This window comes from Hylobates moloch, unplaced genomic scaffold (assembly GCF_009828535.3).
Source record: "Hylobates moloch isolate HMO894 unplaced genomic scaffold, HMol_V3 SCAFFOLD_14, whole genome shotgun sequence".
Lineage (NCBI taxonomy): Eukaryota > Metazoa > Chordata > Mammalia > Primates > Hylobatidae > Hylobates > Hylobates moloch.
The window spans coordinates 94,112,152-94,132,199 of NW_026652289.1; the positions used below are offsets into that span (position 1 = coordinate 94,112,152).

The 20,048-nt window shown below is 38.7% G+C and overlaps 1 protein-coding gene across 1 annotated transcript in view; it reads right to left on the reverse strand.

Moving 5' to 3' along the window:
* ATP8B4 (ATPase phospholipid transporting 8B4 (putative)) overlaps positions 1–20,048 on the reverse strand; it is a 261,101-nt gene that overhangs the window by 56,093 nt on the left and 184,960 nt on the right. Inside the window, exons 17-20 of the mRNA XM_032174818.2 lie at positions 10,923–11,038; positions 7,784–7,948; positions 6,374–6,485; positions 4,470–4,575 (exon numbers count right to left, since the gene is read on the reverse strand). Coding sequence (XP_032030709.1) covers positions 4,470–4,575; positions 6,374–6,485; positions 7,784–7,948; positions 10,923–11,038 — 499 coding nt within the window. The remainder of the gene's footprint in view (positions 1–4,469; positions 4,576–6,373; positions 6,486–7,783; positions 7,949–10,922; positions 11,039–20,048) is intronic.

Here is a 20,048-nt window from a genome sequence, read left to right on the forward strand (position 1 = left end):
TTCTAAGATTGAATCAGGAAGAAACGGAAAATCTGAACATACCAAAAGCCAATAATGAGATTGAGTCTGCAATAAAAAGTCTCCCAACAAAGAAAAACCCAGAACTGGATGACTTCTCTACCAGATTCTACCAAACATGTAAAGAAGAACTACTATAAGTTATCCTTAAGTATACCAAAAAACTGAAGAGAAGGGAATTCTCGCTAACTTGTTCTACAAGGCCAGCATTACCCTCACACCAAAATCAGACAAGAACACAACAAAAAAAGAAAACTACATGTCAATATCTCTGATGAACATAGACATAAATATTCTCAACAAAAAAGTAACAAACTAAGTCCAACAGGAGGCTTGGGTGTGGTGGCTCCATGCCTTGTTTTGCCATGTTTCCCAGGCTAGTCTCAAACTCCTGGGCTCAAATGATCCTCCTGTGGGAAGCCAAGGCAGGCAGATCATTTGAGCACAGGAATATGAAACCAGCCTAGGAAACATGGCAAAACTCCATCTCTACAAAAAATATAAAAATTAGTCAGGTGTGGTGATGGCTTACACCTGTAGTCCTCACTACTCAGGACGCTGAAGTGGGAGGATCACTTGAGCCCCAGAGGTTGAGGCTGCAGTGAGCTATGATTGCACCACTGCAGTGAAAGCCAGGTGACAGAGCAAGACGCTGTCTCAAAAAAAAAAAAAAAAATCCTACAACAGATCAAAAATATAATATACCATGATCAAGTGAAATTTATCCCAGGAATGCAAGCATGGTTCAACATACGTAATAAACATGATACATCACGTCAACAAAATGAATGACAAAAACCATATAGTTATCTCAATCGATGCAGAAAAATCATTTGATAAAATTCAACATCCCTTCATGATAAAAACTCTCAGCAAACTAGGTGTAGATGAACGCAACTCAACATAATACAATCCGTATATGACACCCACAGCTAACATCATACTGAATGAGGAAGAGTTGAAACCCTTTTTTCTAAGAACTGGAACAAGACAAGGACGCTCACTTTTACCACTCCTATTCAACATAACTGAAATTCCTAGTCAAAGCAATCAGGCCAGAGAAAAAAATAGAAGCCATCCAAATTGAAAAATAGAAGTCAAATTGTTCCTGTTTGCAAGCAACATGATCTTACATTCAGAAAAAATTCAAATGATTCCACCAAAAACTCAGAACTGATAACCAAATTCAGTAAAGTTTCAGGATACAAAATCAAGATACAAAATCAGTAGTGTTTCTATACACCAATAATGAAGTACCTGAGAAAGAAATTAAGAAAGCAATGCCATTTACAATAGCTGTAAAAAAATAAAATACTTAAGGATAAATTTAACCAAGGAGGTGAAAAACCTCCACAAGGAAAACTACAAAACACCAGTGAAAGAAATTGGAGAGGGCACAAACAAATGAAAAGACATTCCATGCTCATGGATTGGAAGAATTAATATTGCCAAAATGATCATACTATGTTATTTTTCACAGAAATGGAAAAAAAAATCCTAACGTTCATATGGAACCAAAAAAGAGCCCAAATAGCCAAAGCAATCCTGACCAAAAAGAACAAAGCTGGAGGCATCACACTACCTGACTACAAAATATATTACAAGACTAAAGTAACCAAAACAGCATGGTATTGGTATAAAACAGACACATAGGCCAATGGAACAGAATACGGAACCCAGAAATAAATCCAAACATTTGCAGTCAATGGATTTTTGACAAAGACACCAAGTACACACACTAGAAAACAAATATCTTCTTCAATAAGTAGTGATGGGAAAACTGAATATCCATATGCAGAAGAATGAAACTGGACCCCTAACTCTCACCATATACAAAAATTAATTCAATATGAATTAAAGACTTAACTATAATCCCCAAAATGATATAACTACTAGAAGATAACATAGGAAAACAACTTCCAGACACTGGTCTCTAGGCAATGATTTTACAGCTAAGACCTCAAAAGCACAGGCAACAAAAATATAGGCAAGTGAGACTACATGAAATGAAAACGCTTCTGCACAGCAAAGGAAACAATCAACAGACTGAAGAGACAGTCTGTTGAAAGGAAGAAAGCATTTGCAAACTATTCATCTAACAAGAGATTAATATCTGGAATATACAAGGAACTCAATTAAAACAGTAAGAAAACAATCCCATTAAAAAGCAAAGAACATGAACAGACATTTCTCAAAAGAAGACACACAAATAGCCAACATATATATGAAAAATGCTCAACATCATTAATTATCAGAGACATGCAAATCAAAACTACAATAAGATGTGATTTTATTTCATCTAGAATAGCTACTATTAAATAAATAAATAAATAAATAAATAACAGATGCTGGTAAAGGGAGCTATTACACTTTGTTGGTGAGAATGTAAATTAGTACAGCCACTAGAGAAAACACTATGGAGATTTCTCCAAAAACTAAAAATAGAACTACCATATGATCTAACAATCCCACTACTGGTATTTATTCAAAGGAAATGAAATTGCTATATCAAAGGGATATCTGCACCCCATGTTTACTGTAGCACTACTCATAATATCAAATATATGAAATCAACCCAAGTGTCCATCAATGGATGAATCAATAAAGAAAATGTGGTGTATACACATACAGTGGAATACTATTCAACCATCAAAAAAGAATGAAATCCTACTATTTTAAGCAACATGAATGGAACCAGGGGTTCCATGTTAAGTCAAATAAGGCACAGAATGACAAGTTTCACATGTTCTCACTCCTATGTGAAAACTAAAAAAGTTGATCTCATAGACAGCAGAATGATAGATACCAGACACTAGGAAGGTTGTATGGGTGGAAGGGGGGGATGAAGAGAGGTTGGTTAATTAGTACAAATGTATAGTTAGATGGAAGGAATAAATTATAAAGTTCAACAGCAGAGTATGGTGGCTATAGTTAGCAACCATGTATTGTATATTTCAAGTTAGCCAGAAGAGAGGACTTTCTTTCCCAACATAAAGAAATGATAAAGACTCAAAGTGATGGATATCCTAAATACACTGACTTGAACATTATACATTCTATCCATATAATAAAATATCACATGTGCCCCAAAAATAGGTATAAATATTGTATATCAATTTAAAAAGTCAAATAATCCAAAAATCAAAAGGTAAAGAATCTACTTTTAAAATTTTAATTGATTATTAAATAAGTTACTAATATTTCCCCAACTGACTTTATGGGGTCTATCATTAAAATTATACCAATAATAATATTTAAATTATATTAGTAGTAGCTAATTAAATTTCTCAATTTTTATTTGGCAAAGACATGTGCAGTGTTTAGTCACAGTTTCTAACCAGCACAATATAGCAGGTTGTTTTTTTTTAACTGCAGGTAAAACCGAGAGGCTGGGAGATTCGTGTACAAGTACCATCAACTAGTGGTGCTGATTTTTAAGACTTCCTTTTTTTAAAGTTCAGGAAGAATAGTTTAATGATAGAGACATATTAGGGAAGCCACAGTGCTCTACTATTATATGGAAGGAAGGTTAGCTCCCCATCTAGAATGGAGCCAGCGATAAGTAATTTGCCTCTGTGTCATCATTCTGCTTGGCCAGTCTCTAAGTGGGCTGAGCTTAGAGAAGCTACTACAAGCAGCAAGCAAGCAAAAATTGTTATAAGACAGTATTTTTAAAGTTCTAGGAAAATATTTTTGCAGATTTTTAAATGTTCTTCTCCAAATAAAGTAACAAGAAATAAGGAAATGAAATAAATTGGTACATCTTAAGAAATATTATTTCTCAAACTTTAATGTCTGTCCACTGCTACCTCCAATTTCAGCACTTATGTATTTTCTCGTACTGTGCAGTAGTTACACAAATTTCACAGTATTTTATTTCACAAAACAGTATATATCTGGGTTCAATAGTAACTACGTCAAAATATCTTTCTTTAATGCTGAAAGACTCTATTCCATCTTTATATGCCATCTACTACAGCTGTGTTTTCCAAACTTATCTGATCATAAGCTTCATCTAGGTGCTTATTAAATACAAAGTCCCATATCCCATTCCCTGTAGATTCTTAATTTGTAGGTCAGAATGAAGCTAGGGAATTGGTATTTTTAACAAGTATTTCATGATACTGATCACTCATCACCATGCAAGAGTTAGCAGGTACTAACCAAAGCACAATTTTAAAGGACAACTCAACATAGCTGATTTGAAATTCTTTTCTAAAAATAGTTGAGAAATGTTGAAGGCCTGAAGACAATAATTCATTACTGATATCAACTTCATCTTGGTTTGTCACCAAAATGAAAGGAAGTTTAGGAAACATGCACGAAGAACTTTATACTAAGTTAAGACCACAGGAAACTATAGCATAGCTTTTCACTTTCTCAACTCTCTGATCTTTTTTCCCTCCCTCCCTCTCGTCCTTCCATCCTTTCCTCCTTCCTTCAACACCTACCTGAGTTCTTCTCTCACTTCCACAGCATTATTCCCTGCTATCACAAACACATCATTCATGTCATCAGTCAGCATGTTGCAGGCATAACCGATGTTGATGGCAGTTTCTAACACAAAATAAAGCCCAACTCAGTTAAAATGTTACTTAATAACCTAAGTCCATTTTTAATGAAAGTTTTGAGGGCTTAGCTGTATTTTCCTACAGCCTACAGGGGGCTGATGTCAGAGACAGCACAACAGGTGATAAAATACAAGCAGTGCAGAGGGAAATTCAAAGACCTGGGTTTCAGGATCAAATTCCCTACTTGCTAAACCCATACACAAGTAGCAACACTAACGAATGTGCAGCCTTCTCATTTAGTTTTCAGAAAAACCTTTTCATTCCCAAATTCGCACTCATGAAAATAAGATCTTGTGACATAATATGTACAAATATAAAACCTTTGACCAGAAGTCCGAATACTGTCTTGGGAGAGCTAAACTACTAAACTTAGCCAATATTTAATTCTGATACGGAAGACAATTTGAAGAAAAAACTCACAAAATGTTCAGCTGAATGACAAAAAAAATGCTCTTATGAAATTTTTATAGTTCTCTCACACACAACATTGCCCTTTTCCCATTAAATATATGGAAATTTGGAATTTGACTATCATCTCAAAAACCACCCAGCACTGTTCTCTTAAAGAACTGGAGAATCAGATGGTGTTGGCTAATTCTTCCTCTAATTTTATAGAAATGGAACCTAAGATAATCAGATAACTCCTTCTATCTAATAGAGTTATCTGATTGTCTCTAACTGTATACAATAATTAGACTCTAGCTAATTCTGTGGAATCATTAGTTTTGTCCTAAATTAAGGAAGGTAATTGATAAAATCTCAGCATATACCTTGTAAAAACCTCAGAAATTAAAGCTAAATAATAGTAAACTCATAGATATTAGTAATAATAGAACAGCTATAACTGGCCAAAATCAAACTCTAGAGAGTTTCTATCTAGTAACACACCGGAGTGCTCAACTTTCTACTGTTTATTTTTTGTGATTAATGATTTGGATAAAGATGTAGAGAACTGATGTATCACATCTGCAAATCCCCTAATGCTATAGAAGATACCTAATAAGTAGATAGAATTTTAACATAGGTGTGTGCCAGTTAATGGAATACTTTTAGTTTACAAATAGCCAAACATAAAATCATTTTTGTTTTAACCATTACTGCTAGCAGTAGGTCAAAAATATGTTGGTCCCCTTTTCTTTCATAGGAAACGAAGTAGAACATGATGACTCACTAATGATTTGGCGTATTGTCAAGCCTGAAAGTCAATGAATTCTCACTGTACCTTGTATAGATAGTCCTGGAATTCAGCCAGGTTGCACCGTTACAGCTGTAGTAGTTATTAAATTACCAAAATATTTCTATAAACAGTTGATAAACAGCTGTTTCCCTGAGCTTCTTCAAAGTGTTCGCATCACCCTGACACCTCCCCTAAGATCCTTCAAATTCCCCACCATCAAGAAACTAAAGGAGTAACCCAAGGTCTCCAATATCCTGCTTTAGTTCTGTGCCAATATCTGTCCTGACTGGGGACAGTGTTCATATAAACCAATTGTTAAACATTTTTAATACCATTGTTGCCTCTAGGTGTAATGATTATATTCAAGAGACAATTGGACCGAAACTTAACTGACCCCAGCTTATACTATGGAAGGCATTTTGTTAGTTTGGTTTGTTTTAAAATAGATTCTTGCGATACATTAACTTTCTTTTCTCTATTTCAAGTCTTTCCTATGTGGAAGATTGGATGAATATTAAATTAATTAACCTTTCTGGTTAATTAAAATTTTGTGACATAAGTCATCTCCCCATTTTCAAAATATCATCATCATCCATTTTCAATTTACCTTGTTTGTCTCCTGTTAGGACCCAGATCTTAATATTGGCTAGTGATAAACTTGTAACTGTTTCAATAACACCCTCCTGTAACTTATCTTCTACAGCAGTGGCACCTAGTAGCTTTATTGAAAAAGAGAGAAAAGCTTATGTTAATGCATGCAAACAATATCTATAACATCTATGGATTTCACTCACAGACTCTGGAGGCCAAAGAATATGAATTGAAGACAGAAATCATGATACATTGATATAAAAGGCATCCTATTTTGTGTGAAAGTGGATTGGGAAGGACTCCAAAAGGAAGTTCCCAAATCAAGCCAACTTAACAGCAGAGATCTTGGGACTTATTATTTACTTGAAGGGGCTGATATGCTCAGATAACATGTTAGCGTGAGAAGTAAGAAGCCATTTGGACTTAAGAACTCCTCAGCTTCTTCCCCACTTATATCAACAGTGGAAGAGTCCAAAGAATAGCTTTCATCCCATAGTCAGGAAGCTGATCACAAAAGGTCTAGTCATTCTTCTACATTAACAAACCAGCAGATGCCATAAACTAAAGTGAAAGTTCCTGCACGATTTTTCCTTTTCCTTTCTTTCTTTTTTTTTTGAGACGGAGTCTTGCTCTATTGCCCAGGCTGGAGTGCAGTGGTGCAATCTCAGCTCACTGCAAGCTCCGCCTCCCGGGTTCACACCATTCTCCTGCCTCAGCCTCCCGAGTAGCTGGGACTACAGGCGCCCGCCACCGCGCCTGGCTAATTTTTTGTATTTTTAGTAGAGACGGGGTTTCACCATGTTAGCCAGGATGGTCTCGATCTCCTGACCTCGTGATCCACCCACCTTGGCCTCCCAAAGTGCTGGGATTACAGGCGTGAGCCACCGCGCCCGGCCATGATTTTTCATCGAAAGTTGAGCAAAGCATACTCTCTAGTACCTCACAGTGGGTGAGGTACTCCTGACCACTGGGGCTTCAGGTAAGAGTGGTTTTTAGAATAGACCATGCTCTGGAGAGCACAGATACCATCAGAATCTCATGGCCTAGAATGGTTTAGAGCTGTAGCCCCATTCTGCACAGCAAATTTCTCTGCTCTAAAAAGGTGAGTCATAAAACAAGGAGAAAAGTAAAAATCCCATAACATCAAGGACACATCAGAGGTTGACAAAGAATAGGGAGCCTACTATCTTCTACTCTTGGGAAGCTTCCAATTGCATAAGCTACTGCTAATAGAAATACAATTCTAGGCTCTCTAGGATCATACGTGGAAAACTCAAAGCCAACATATAAAGCATGATTCAGTGATTGAAAGAGAAACATCTGCCGTGTGCAAGATGATTTAGCCAATTGCTTATTCCTATGCTAAATCTCTAAACACACACTATCTTTCCTGTAAACACAAACCATCATGCTTCTAAACTCATACCATCAAATCTCTTTCAATTTCTTCATATAGCCCAGCTATTAGTTCATCCCTCTCTTCTGTGGCAGCATTCGCATCTTCAAGCATCTTATGCCACTCTTTAAAGTACTTGTCATCCAGGTCTCTGTACGCGATGGCCAAGGTCCGAAGGCCTTCCCCTGCAAATTCCTGCCAGAGATGACAAAGACTCATGAACGGTCAAAGAAATAATAAGCACAGAAATAACAACAACAAAAATAATTGGTAAGAAATTTTTCAGTCAAATTCATTTTGTCCCAAGAGCACTGCTTGGCTATCCTTCCTCTCAACTTTTTAGTCTCCTCAGAAATGGGAGATAATGTGTGCATTTCCATTTTATTTCTATGAGGTTAAAACATGCAGGGGAGCAAGCCTTCCCCTAAACACAGCTGAAAAGCCTGCTGAAGTGTCCTAGTTGAGAGGTGATCAATGACACCCATGACTTGAGATATTCATTTATGGCAACATATATTTGTTTCCAATCTGTCCTTGATGGAAGGAAGCATTTCTGGCCATGAGAGGGACCCAGTGTGTTTTATGGACCTCAGTTTTCAGTGAAGAGGAAAGGACCCTTGGAGAAGCCATAGTCCTCAAATCAAAGGCAGGAGGCTCTCCCCAGGAACTGCAACATGACATCACACCAAAGTCTTCTCACATTCCCCCTAGTGATATGCCTATGCCTAAAATTGAATCCTACTTTTGTATATGCTTGAAAATTTTCATAATAAAAAGCTAAAAGTAAATAATAAATGAATAAATAGATGTTAAATAGTCAGATATTAGAAGTTTAAGCATATTACTTAAGGTTATAACAATAACCTCTAGGGCAAAAGGGGAGAGAAAGGAAGAAAAGCTAATATAAGTGGTTGCTTCTGGGAAGCAGGACTAAATGTGGAGGCTGACCTTCACTTTTCATTCTAGACTTCTCTGTGAAACTTTTTATTTTTTGCTATATTAAAGTTTTATCTTAATAATAACAAATTGTTTGGAATTTTAAAGATACCATTATCAAGTCAGCTTAGTGCAAAAAAAGTATTATTTTTTAGAAGCTATGTTCTATGAAGCTAGTACTAAATTAGTCAAACTGATTGGGGAACCATACTCTTCCTTTTTCCTGTATCCTGACAATCTCAAACAACATCTTTGGTGCTTTATCCTAACAGTAGGGGAAAAGAAAAAGAGGAGACTGGTAGTTGTTAAGTGTCTCACACAGCCATGGTAACTAGAAACATATGTAGATTGCTTTGGGGGAAATGCTCAAAAACTCCCATTCCGCTTGTGCTTCCAGTGGTCATTTTATGGGCCTCTACACTGCAAGTAAAGCATTTTTATGGCCATTTCTGCTCCTTTCGGCATTGCCATTGAGTACGTCTCCTCTGTGGTGTTTTGGCTTATGGTACATATAGAGGTTTATAATCAGGCATAGGTTAAACTGTGAGATACTGTAATTAGGTAAATAGAAAAGTCAATGCATACTGCAATGAGATGGTTTACCCCAGACAGATCTTGAGAAAAATTATCCAAATTTATTTAGTAGGCAGTTGGTAGCACTTCAGATACTGGAATCACATTTTGCAAGCCCTGCCTTTCAAGACCACAACTGGATCCCCTACTGATCTGAAAATCTAGTTACTGTCTTGTAATGATCTTTTGTCCTCTTAATTCACACAAACACTTTTTTGCCTTTAACTTGCAACCCCACTGGGCATTACCACTGCCTTCCTCTCTGTTCTGCACAACAGTGAATGAACAATAAGATGACATTACAAAAGGAAACAGATGATTTAAATTATTTAATTAGTACATGAAACACAAGTTCAATCCTAAATGAGCATTTTATTAAGGTATTTTCCTATCATTAAACAATTCGAAATCAGTAATTAAATAAACATTTAAGACCTCAGAATCTAGAAGTCAAAATGAATAAAGTGAATGAAGCAAAGTGCAAGTTAAATTTATATTACCTGAAAAAAAATTATTTTGCAGAGAAATGTAAAAAGACCAAATTAGGCTTCCTATAGTTTAGTATCAAAGGAGAATGTATGAAAACCCAGGGCCTTGGTGTTTGAGTAACGGCAAAAAGTCAGATACTTGTGATTCCAGTGTTGTGTTCATTAAAAAAAAATTAAAAGACCATGCTGGCCTCCTGGAAAAGATTAAAAGAAAATCAAGAATTCTCTACTGGAAAGACAAAAACAATAGCTATGTTTGTAACCAATATTACTAAACCATAATTTTTTAAATTTAAAGTGAGGCAGAGGATTTTTTCATTTTATTTGTTTATTTGCTTTTTAAAGATTCAGGGAATGTTTTGCATTAAATATAGGGTCTGACAAAGAACATGAATACTCAATAATGTCTTAAAGGAGAGAAACCAATGAGAAAATGACAGTTTTGACCAGATGCCCTTAAATGGAACCATAGACAAATATTTGAGACACACTTGAATCTCAGGTTTAAAACAAGTAATGCTCATATTAATTCACATTCCCTTACTTTTTGGCATTTAACAAAAAAGTGCCAAAAATCACTCTTACTTCTTTCAGAAAGCTTTTGGAAAGAAATTATGCTGGTCTCAGAATATACAAGTTTGGTGTCTGAGGACACACAAGGGACTCATGATTTATGACCTGAATAAAAAGACCCTTAGAGGAGAAAGTGTGCACCACAGACTATTTTCCTCTCACAATCTAAACACAACCCTAAACTTTCCCTAGAGGTAATCATAAGATATTCCACTGGTGCCAAATACATCAGAACCCAAGGAAAGGAGCTCTCTGGCTCCTCTTTCCAAAACTGGTCCAGTCTTCCAAGAGGAGCAACATGAAGCTGCAGGGGAGTTACAGCAGGTTCCCCAGACGCCCACATTCTGTGGCTACTGCTCAGTTGCTGTGTGTTCCTCCACCTGTAGTGAGACTGACTGGACTTCCAACAGGGCAGAAAGTGGGGTGGTCCTTGTGCCAATTCCCAGACAATCATTGGCACCGCTTCCTGTGGAACCATTCTCCAGATGCTTTCTATTTCAGTAGTCAAATCATTTAGCTGCTATTTTTTTGTAAACAAGACCTAACCACAGGAGATGGCAAAAGGGCCATTGTGCTAACCTTAAGATGGAGGCACTTACACTGAGGTGGTCTGACGTCAAAGACAAAAGGACTTCATTGGAAGGATGAAGTTTTTCAAACAGAATAGTATCTGCTCCTTTGGAATAAAGCTTTATCTGTCCTTCTGGGTTTCGAACTGAAAAGAAAAAAGTTTGGAAAAGCAGAATATAATCAACAACATACATCAAAATTAGACTCTCCCAGAGCTCCAGCCTGGCAATTTGGAAATGGGCATAATGTTTTAGCCAGTAGTAAGACATTCAGTGCCCTTGGTTAGGTCATTACCTAAGTCACTTGGCTTTATTCTCATTTATTAACTTAGAAATGCTCCACCTACTGGAATCTTTGATTTCCCAAATTCAGAAACAAGTGTTTTTATTCTGAAGCATATGACCTTCCTGTTTTCCTTGCTTACTATTTCTGAAGGGTTGATACATTTAAATTAAGTCTTCATCTCCATATTAAGCAGAATTGAGAGCTTTATTTGCCTGTCTCCTGGTGTGAAATTCAAGATCTGCTGTTCAAATCGGTATCAGTGATATGCCAAATCATCTCCATATGCAATTCTAGCCATTCAAAGTCATGCTTTATGCATTTTTTCTTGGCCCTTGCTGACATATTTCTTCATCCCTTTTACTCTGGAAAAGTCCATTAATTCTTGGTGGTTCATTCTTGGGTAACAATTCTGGCTGAAAACACACTTCACAGAGGGGCTTTTAAAAATAAAGTTTCCACCTCATTCCCACCAGAAGTCTATATCAGTAGTACTGTGTTTTTAACCTGCCCCACAGGTTTGAGATTGACAGCCCTTCCTAGGCTACCCTCAACTCCATTCCCACCCACAACCCCCAGCATATTGCTGTTAGACAAAGCTTTCTTTCTTTTTTTTTGAGACGGAGTCTCGCTCTGCCGCCCAGGCTGGAGTGCAGTGGCGCAATCTTGGCTCACTGCAAGCTCCGCCTCCCGGGTTCACGCCATTCTCCTGCCTCAGCCTCTCCGAGTAGCTGGGACTACAGGCGCCCGCCACCACGCCCGGCTAATTTTTTGTATTTTTTAGTAAAGACGGGGTTTCACCGTAGTCTCAATCTCCTGACCGCGTGATCCGCCCGCCTCGGCCTCCCAAAGTGCTGGGATTACAAGCGTGAGCCACCACGCCCGGCCCAAAGCTTTCTTTCAAACCACAGAACACTTGACCTAACTTTTTAGGTTTGGTTGTACAGCTTGACACATAGTAGGCAATTAATAATTATTTGTTGAATGAATGAATAACATGGCTGGGTATTTCTTTCTTTTTTGTATTTTTAGTAGAGACAGGGTTTCACCATGTTGGTCAGGCCGGTCGTGAACTCCTGACCTCAGGTGATCCACCCGCCTTGGCCTCCCAAAGTGCTGGGATTACAGGCATGAGCCACCACACTCGGCCTCTATTTTCTTTTATTTAGAGGCAAGGTTTCACTCTGTCGTCCAGGCTGGAGTACAGTGTGGCATGATCATAGCTCACTGCAACTTCTAGGCCCAAACAATCCTCCAGCCTCAGGCCCAAGTAGCTGGGACCACAGGCACTCACTGCCACACCCAGATAAATTTTTTTTTTTTTGTAGAGACAGGGTCTTGTTAAGTTGCCAACGTTGGTCTCCAACTCCTGAGCTCAAGTGATCCTCCAGCCTCAGCCTCCCAAAGTGCTGGGATCACAGGCAGGAGCCACCGCACCCGGCCAAGATTGATCTTCTTACTCTCCAAAGCGTCAGCATTTTGAAGTTTCTTTTATGAAAGTGGGGGCAAGAATCAGGGTGAAAATGAGTGTAAACAAAGCCCATCCTGTGGTCAGCACCCAGTGGAGGTGGCCAGCAGAGTGGCCTCAGATGTCCCTGCACCTGGCCCAGGAGCCCAGGACAGAGGTCAAATCTAGGCCTCTTGGTCTGGCTGGATTCATCAGGCAAGATTCGAAAACAAGTAAACCTCTAGAACAAGAAACAATCATGTCTGCAGCAGATACGGCACTGTGGCCCTATGGCCATGGCAATCGTGAGCACCAAAAGAATGAGTTACAGAAATATCTCCAATACAAAGACATGCATCTCCTGGACAGTGGACAGTCGCTGGGACACACACACACACACACACACACACACACACTCTTCAAGGCTCACACAACCTAACAGCCTTAAATATCTGAAGAAACAGAATCATGACATTAAGTCAGCAGAGGGAGAGGTAGGCTGAAGCAGCAGGAGGCCAATTTTATATCCCACGGAGTTTTAAAAAAATGACTCCCCAGCAAGGGTTGGGGAGAAAGCCACTGATTTAGGAGAGTTCTTGGCTCAGCCAACCACTGTGGTTATCTACACGTTTTACAAAGGCACGGAAGTAGAGAGGGGCTGCACTCATGACCCTCCCCGGGGCCCGCACAGCCGGACACGGTGGGTTCTTCCTTTTTCCCTTCTGGCCTTGGTGGAATTCCTACCACGGTGGCCTCTGCCTTTGGGACAATGCCTTCATGCTTATCCCTGGGTCAAGAATGGAGTCTATTACCATTTCCCAGGGGAAATTCCAAGGACCAGCCCAGTCTCATCTTACGTTCACCCCACAGGAAGGTGATCTGGAAAGCCTGTCAACACGTACTCTGGGTGGCTGAGTGGTGTCACCAAGCTGCTTTTGTGCAGGGTTGAAGCACAGACAAGGGGGCAGGCAGCTGGCCGGAGGCCTGAAGTGGGGAGAGATCCCCGCAGGCCTGCAGGAGCCAGGGAGAACCTCTAACTGGATCTAAAATTTGGGGACAGCCCAGGGGTGCCCCTCTTCACATGGCTCCCAGGCTCCCTCAAAGCCCTTCCCAGGCCCTGCAGGCAGAGAGGGAGGGCGAAGAGAGGCAGGGAGGGCAGAGGTCGCCTGAAAGCCTGGGCTCCGAACTCCTCAGCAGAGCTTTAAAGTGCGTTCTTTCCACGAGGAGGTACCCTCAATGGCTGGGTATTTCTTCCCAGAACTGCCTACAACTTAAGACAACTGCCTTTGTCACAACTTCATAATCTGAATACTCTTGCCCTCATAGGCTTCATCAGTTGAGTCAGAGATCATTACATGCTTTCTACTCAATTATCCCATTTATCTACAAAGAGAATGCCTCAAAAAAAGGTTAACATAAATGTTTACTATTAATTACTGTTAATGTAATGCCATAGAAAATGGCATACAAAATTTAATGCTTAGTTTAAAAAAATATAAAAACCAAAATACAATGTCACCCTCCCCTCTACCCCAGTCTACACTTATCTATTCTAGTTTCCTCCTGGCTTACATAGATCTAATAACATATCCTAGAAACTTTTTAGGACTGGGCCTCGTCTAGGTCTTGTCTTCTGTTTTAAGAGCCTTGGTTAGCTTGCCTAATTGCCAGAACTCATGTGGGTTTTCTTGTACTCTAGCTCTAACCCCTAAACTGGAGAAAAAGAAAGAGAAAAACATATGCAATTTATCTAATTGTTAAACCACGGGGGAAAACTTAATCCTAGGAAAGACTCACTCTTGATTTTCTTGTACAATAATCCAATTTAATAATTTCCCTTATATTTTCTCCCTTCCAACACCAGAGGTATAAAGGCAAAGGATGAATAACCTACATTTGCCTGTATTTTGTATTCTAGACTAGGACATTAGTTCTCTAACTGATGGTCTCAGGATCTTCTTTATAAATCTTCAATGCTGAGTGAGGATTCTAAAAAGTTTTTTTAAGTGAATGTTATCTACCAATATCCACATTAGAAATTAAAAATGAGAAATTTTATTATATCAAGTTTTATAACACTAGTTACTATAATTATTATTATAAATCTAACATGTAAACATAAATAACATTACTATAAAAAAACTATATTTTCCAAAAAAAATTAGTCTGGAGATTCGCATTATTTTACATGATTACAGATCTTTGTAACATCTAGTTTAATAAAAGAGGGTTGGATTCCCATATCTGTTTCTGCATTCATTCTGTTGTGACATCACATGTCATGTGGCTTCTGCAAAACTCCATGGTATACTCATGAGAAGAAGAATGAAAAACACAAATAATAGTGATATTATAATGAAAATACTTTTGTTCTTGTGCATCCTCTGAAAAACTCACAAAGTTCCCCCTAAGGTTCCCTGGACCACACATTTAGAATCACTGGTCTGGAAGAATCACAAACTGATTGTGATTTGTGTAAATCCCTTACCATCACTATATCTCAGTTTCTACATGTAAAAAGGAGATGTTTAAACAATCTAACTTCGAAGGTCCTTTACAGCTGTACAATTTTCTGATTCAATAAATACTTTCCATCCCTGACACTTTCCCTTAACCTAGTATTTGTCCCTTTAAGTTTGATTTTGTGGAAATCCAATTTCATGGAATCCTGCTTATGTTTACTCATTAAACATTTGCTTTAGCAGCAAGTTTTATATCTCTTTTTTTCCAAGCCTTCTGGTCATTTCTGTTCAAAGTTAATTAAATCTAAATCATTTCAGAAGTTAGTATTTCTTAAATACACTAAAAAGGGCATAGTTTTAAATGGTCAAGATAACATATGGCCAGAACTTGGACAAAGGTTACAGTTTTTAGGTTATAAAATCTTCTCCCAATGCTTTCCATTTAAATATTAGTGTTCTTCAGAGATTTACTCAGGGTCTTTTTTTATCTTCCCATCTTTCATACTGTCCCTGGGCAACTGCATTCATTTCTATGGCTTCAGGTTCCATCAGCAGTCTGTTTTCAAATGTGTATCTCCTGTCCAATCCATCTCTAGCACTCCATTCTGACCTGCACATCCAACTACCAACTGAAAATCTCTTGGATATGCCCAGGCACACCAAACTCATACTGGACATATTACCTTCCGCCAATAATTAGCTACTCCTCTTATATCCCCAGTCTTAGTAATCAGCTTCACCATCCACTCAGTCTCCCAAACCAGAAATCTGGGCATCACTCACAGTTCTCCTTTCACCAACCATATATCTAAGGGAAGCCACGAATTTCACTCTGCCACTTCTCTCTTGCCTAGAAAATCACTTGAACTTAACTGGTTTTACCCATTCCAGTACTGCTTCCTTTCAGACTCTTCCATATATTCCAGTTACAGTCATCTTCACGCTGCTGCTTAGAATCCTGCAATAGCTTCCCTCCCCCTTCTATGAAGTTTGGACTCCTTGACATGACATACAGAGCTTCTTAAGAGCTGCACTATCCAGTCTGTTTCACCATGTTCTCTTGGATGCAGCCACATAGAACTACCTTTCAACTTTTCACATTCTCCCTTAGCTTGAAGACCCTGGAACATAGGGGGCACTTAAATCAATATTTATTTAATTAAGATGAACCAAAATTGTGCACAATTTACTGAAAGCAGAAGTTATGCCTTTGTGACATAAAGGAAAGAAAAAATGTCACAAATGGCGTCCAGTTAGATGCAACAGCAGCACTGTGAAGGGTGGTAAATAATTCTATTTTGCCATATTGCCGCTGTTCATACATCTACACAGAGAAATGCCTGTCACATGACAGTGTGATTTGTACTTTGATAATCTTGAAAAAGTTTAGAGTTGAGCAACTTTTATCTACAGCTCTCGTAAGAGCCTTCCAAGAAGCTTCTTGTAATTTATTCTTCTTTAATGGTTATCTGCCACTTGCTCCTGTTAATAGCTATCTCTGAATTTTATCTCTGTATTTCTATTTACAGAATTAGTAGAATTGGTCCTTCCAAAACTATATAATGCCATTTATATTTTTTACTAATATAGTAGATTTTGTTCCCTCTGGAAAAAAATCCTTTATAGAAATCAATTTTTATGTAGATACTTCTGACTTAAATCAGGGCTCTTTCTTCAGAATGAAAGTACTACTGGTATTGAAATTATACACTGATGATTTAGTGAATAATGGCTGCCACCCCAAAACAAGGAAGCAGAAGAAGGAGGAGGAGAAACGGGAGGATCGGCAGCAACAGAAGCAATGCCTGAGCCTTCGCATCAGGGTGTTGTTCCTACAGACCAACCCATGTGACGATCATGAGACCAGGATCGTTTTCTGCCTTGTTATCATGCAAAGACTTTTCTGCCCTGGTAGAGTCCCTCTAAAAATCCTCCCGATTAAAAACCAAACAGAATAAAAATAAATCCAGCAAAGCTTCATGCATTCTGTGGTAGAGCACTACCTTTCCTCATATGGGATCCATTAAGGCAAACATCTGATGTTTGTGGTCAGGCTGCAATTTCTCCACAGCCTGTAATGGTGACCAACGCTGAGGAAAAGCCAAACATCTCCCTGTGTAGCAATTTTAGGTTTTTGTCAACACCCTCAGAGCAAAAAGAAACCAACTCTGGGCCAAACCACCATCAATAACACCTCCCCTGAGACTGCAAATAGAAGATAGCTCCTGCTGATACAACATTAAGTCAACACCTAGAACGGCATGTGTGCTCATCAGTGGCGCTGGTGATCACTTCCCTGTTGTCAAAAAATAAAAATAAAAATAAAAATAAACATTCTCAGATGTTATTTGGTTTTTACCTGCTGAGAGCCATCTTTCAAGGCTAGTTTCTAGTAATTAGAGACCAAAAACCCTACTGTTACGTATAAACACTTTTTAAGTAGTAATAAATTGATTAAATACAATGAGTAGGATATTCATAATTTACAAAGTATTGGGTTGAGTAGTATTTCATAAACATTTATAGAAAACCTATCATGTGCCAAGCTCTGTGCTTGGCCTTGGGCAGTTCAGGAAGACTAAGGTATAGCACTTGCCTCAGGTAGCACACAGTTTAATGACTGGGATAGTTGAGAGTGTCATGGGACTAATATCACACTGGTGTTATGAACAAGGCATTCTGGGGAACACAGAAGCATGTGGTTATTTGGAGAATAGAAAAAGAATTGAAAAATGGGTAACATTTGAATTGGACATTACCAGATGAGTAGTAGGGAACATTTCCAAGAAGAGAAGTGGGGGAAAGGAGTATTCAAGATAGGGGAACAGCATGTCCAAAGGGTGTAACAGCAACAATGCCTCCAGGGATGGTGAGGTCTAGTTGAACTCAAAGTTTTGGAAAGTAGAAGAAAAGTAGATTGAGATCAGATTGCAAATAATTTTGCACGTCATACTAATGACTTTTTTTCTTTTTTTTTTTTTTTGAGACAGAGTCTCGCTCTGTCGCCCAGGCTGGAGTGCAGTGGTGCAATCTCGGCTCACTGCAAGCTCTGCCTCCCGGGTTCACACCATTCTCCTGCCTCAGCCTCCGGAGTAGCTGGGACTACAGGCGCCCGCCACCACGCCTGGCTAATTTTTTGTGTTTTTAGTAGAGACGGGGTTTCACTGTGTTAGCCAGGATAGTCTCGATCTCCTGACCTCGTGATCCGCCTGCCTCTGCCTCCCAAAGTGCTGGGATTACAGGCGTGAGCCACCGCGCCCGGCCTATGACTTTTTCTTTTAAGGTTTGGGAAGCCACCTATGCTTTTTAAGTAGGGGGTAGTAAAATCAGGCCTATGTTTTAGAAGGAATATCCTGGTGACATTAAAGAGGATTATTTTTAAAGTGAATAATTTTGAAGATATTACAATAATACAAGCAAGCAGTGACAAGACTCTTAACTAAGGCAGGGTACTGGGAATTAGGAAAAAAGGACAAAAAGCTTTTATGATTAAAAAGGGGTTTATGAGGCCATTTTAATAAATATAATTCTGATGCCTCTGAGGAGAGACTTACAAACAGAGTGACAACAGAATATTCTAGAGATGTTAAGGCCTGAGAGTGGAAGAGAAGGAGATGGATTAGAGAAATGTCTCAAACATCTCTGGGAAAATAATGGATAGTATTTGAGGATCTACTAGTCTAGAGAAGTGGTCACCAAACTGTGATTCCCTGACCAGTGGCATCAGCATCACCCACAAGCTTGTCAGAAATGCAAATTGGTGGGCCCCACCTCAGACCAGCTAAATCAGAAACTAGAGGCTGGGGCCCAGCAATCTGTGTTGTAACAAGCCCACCTGGTGATGCTGATGGGAGCTAATAAAGTTTGAGAACCATTAGCCAAGGGGCACAAAAGCTATGGAAAAAAGTGAGTGAGCTATAATAGGGCTTAAAAGACCAGATTTTGGAAAACCTGGGTTCACATATCTGATCTGCCTCTTACCCAACTGTGCCACAAGTTGTGTTACAGCTTTGTGACAATCTTTGGCAAGTTACTTAAAATCTTTGCATTTAGTCTCCTCTTGTCTTAAATGGGGCATGCATGTTACATGCATTTGCAACAATTCAATAGAAGAATTCATTATAAAGTTCATGGACAAGCATACAATGAGAGAGGTAACTGTGGATTTTAATACAGATTATAGAAAGAACTATAGTTGTGAGAAAGAAAGTTCCATATTTGACATAAAACTTTAGGTAACTATAGTACAATCCAGTGACAGGACATAACGGAAGCTGAAAATGTGTGTTTGGACTCTAGCAAGAGACTGAAGCTAAAGAGCTGTATAAGAAGGTCACAGAATATAAGCAATAGCTACCACCATGTATGTGGTCAGGATCATCCAAGAAGAACATAGGAGCTAAAAAGAGAAAAGGACGTCAATATTGAAGAATGGGATGAAGGAGAATAGTCAGCAAAGGTGCTTGAGAAAGAAAACAATGGGACGTGAAGAGAAACAGGAGCCAGAAAGTTTACAGAGACCAATACAGGAGTGTCAAGAAAACAGGGCCAACAGTCTCAAATACTACTAAGTTTAAAAAAATAGATAGATGAACAGATTAATAAGGAAAAGCCATTGGACTGGGAAGTTACAAGGTTAATGGAAACCTCTGAGAAAGCATTTCTTCTTGAATAGAGGAAGAAGAAACTTAACCCTAATGGGATGAAAAGAGTAAGAAAGGCAAGAAGCAAAAACTGACCTGAGAAATTAATCTGTGATGGAAAGCAGAAAAATAAAGTGGCAAACTCAGTGGACACCAGAATATGAAGAATATCTTTCAGGAAACAGGAGGATAATATAGTTGTGGGCTGAAGGAAGGAGCCAGTAATTGAAAAATTGAAAGCACAAGCAAGAAGTGAGCAAGCAAGGAGGGATAAGGAATGGGACTGGAAAAACCTTCAGCTTTGAAAAGGAAAAAGAGCAA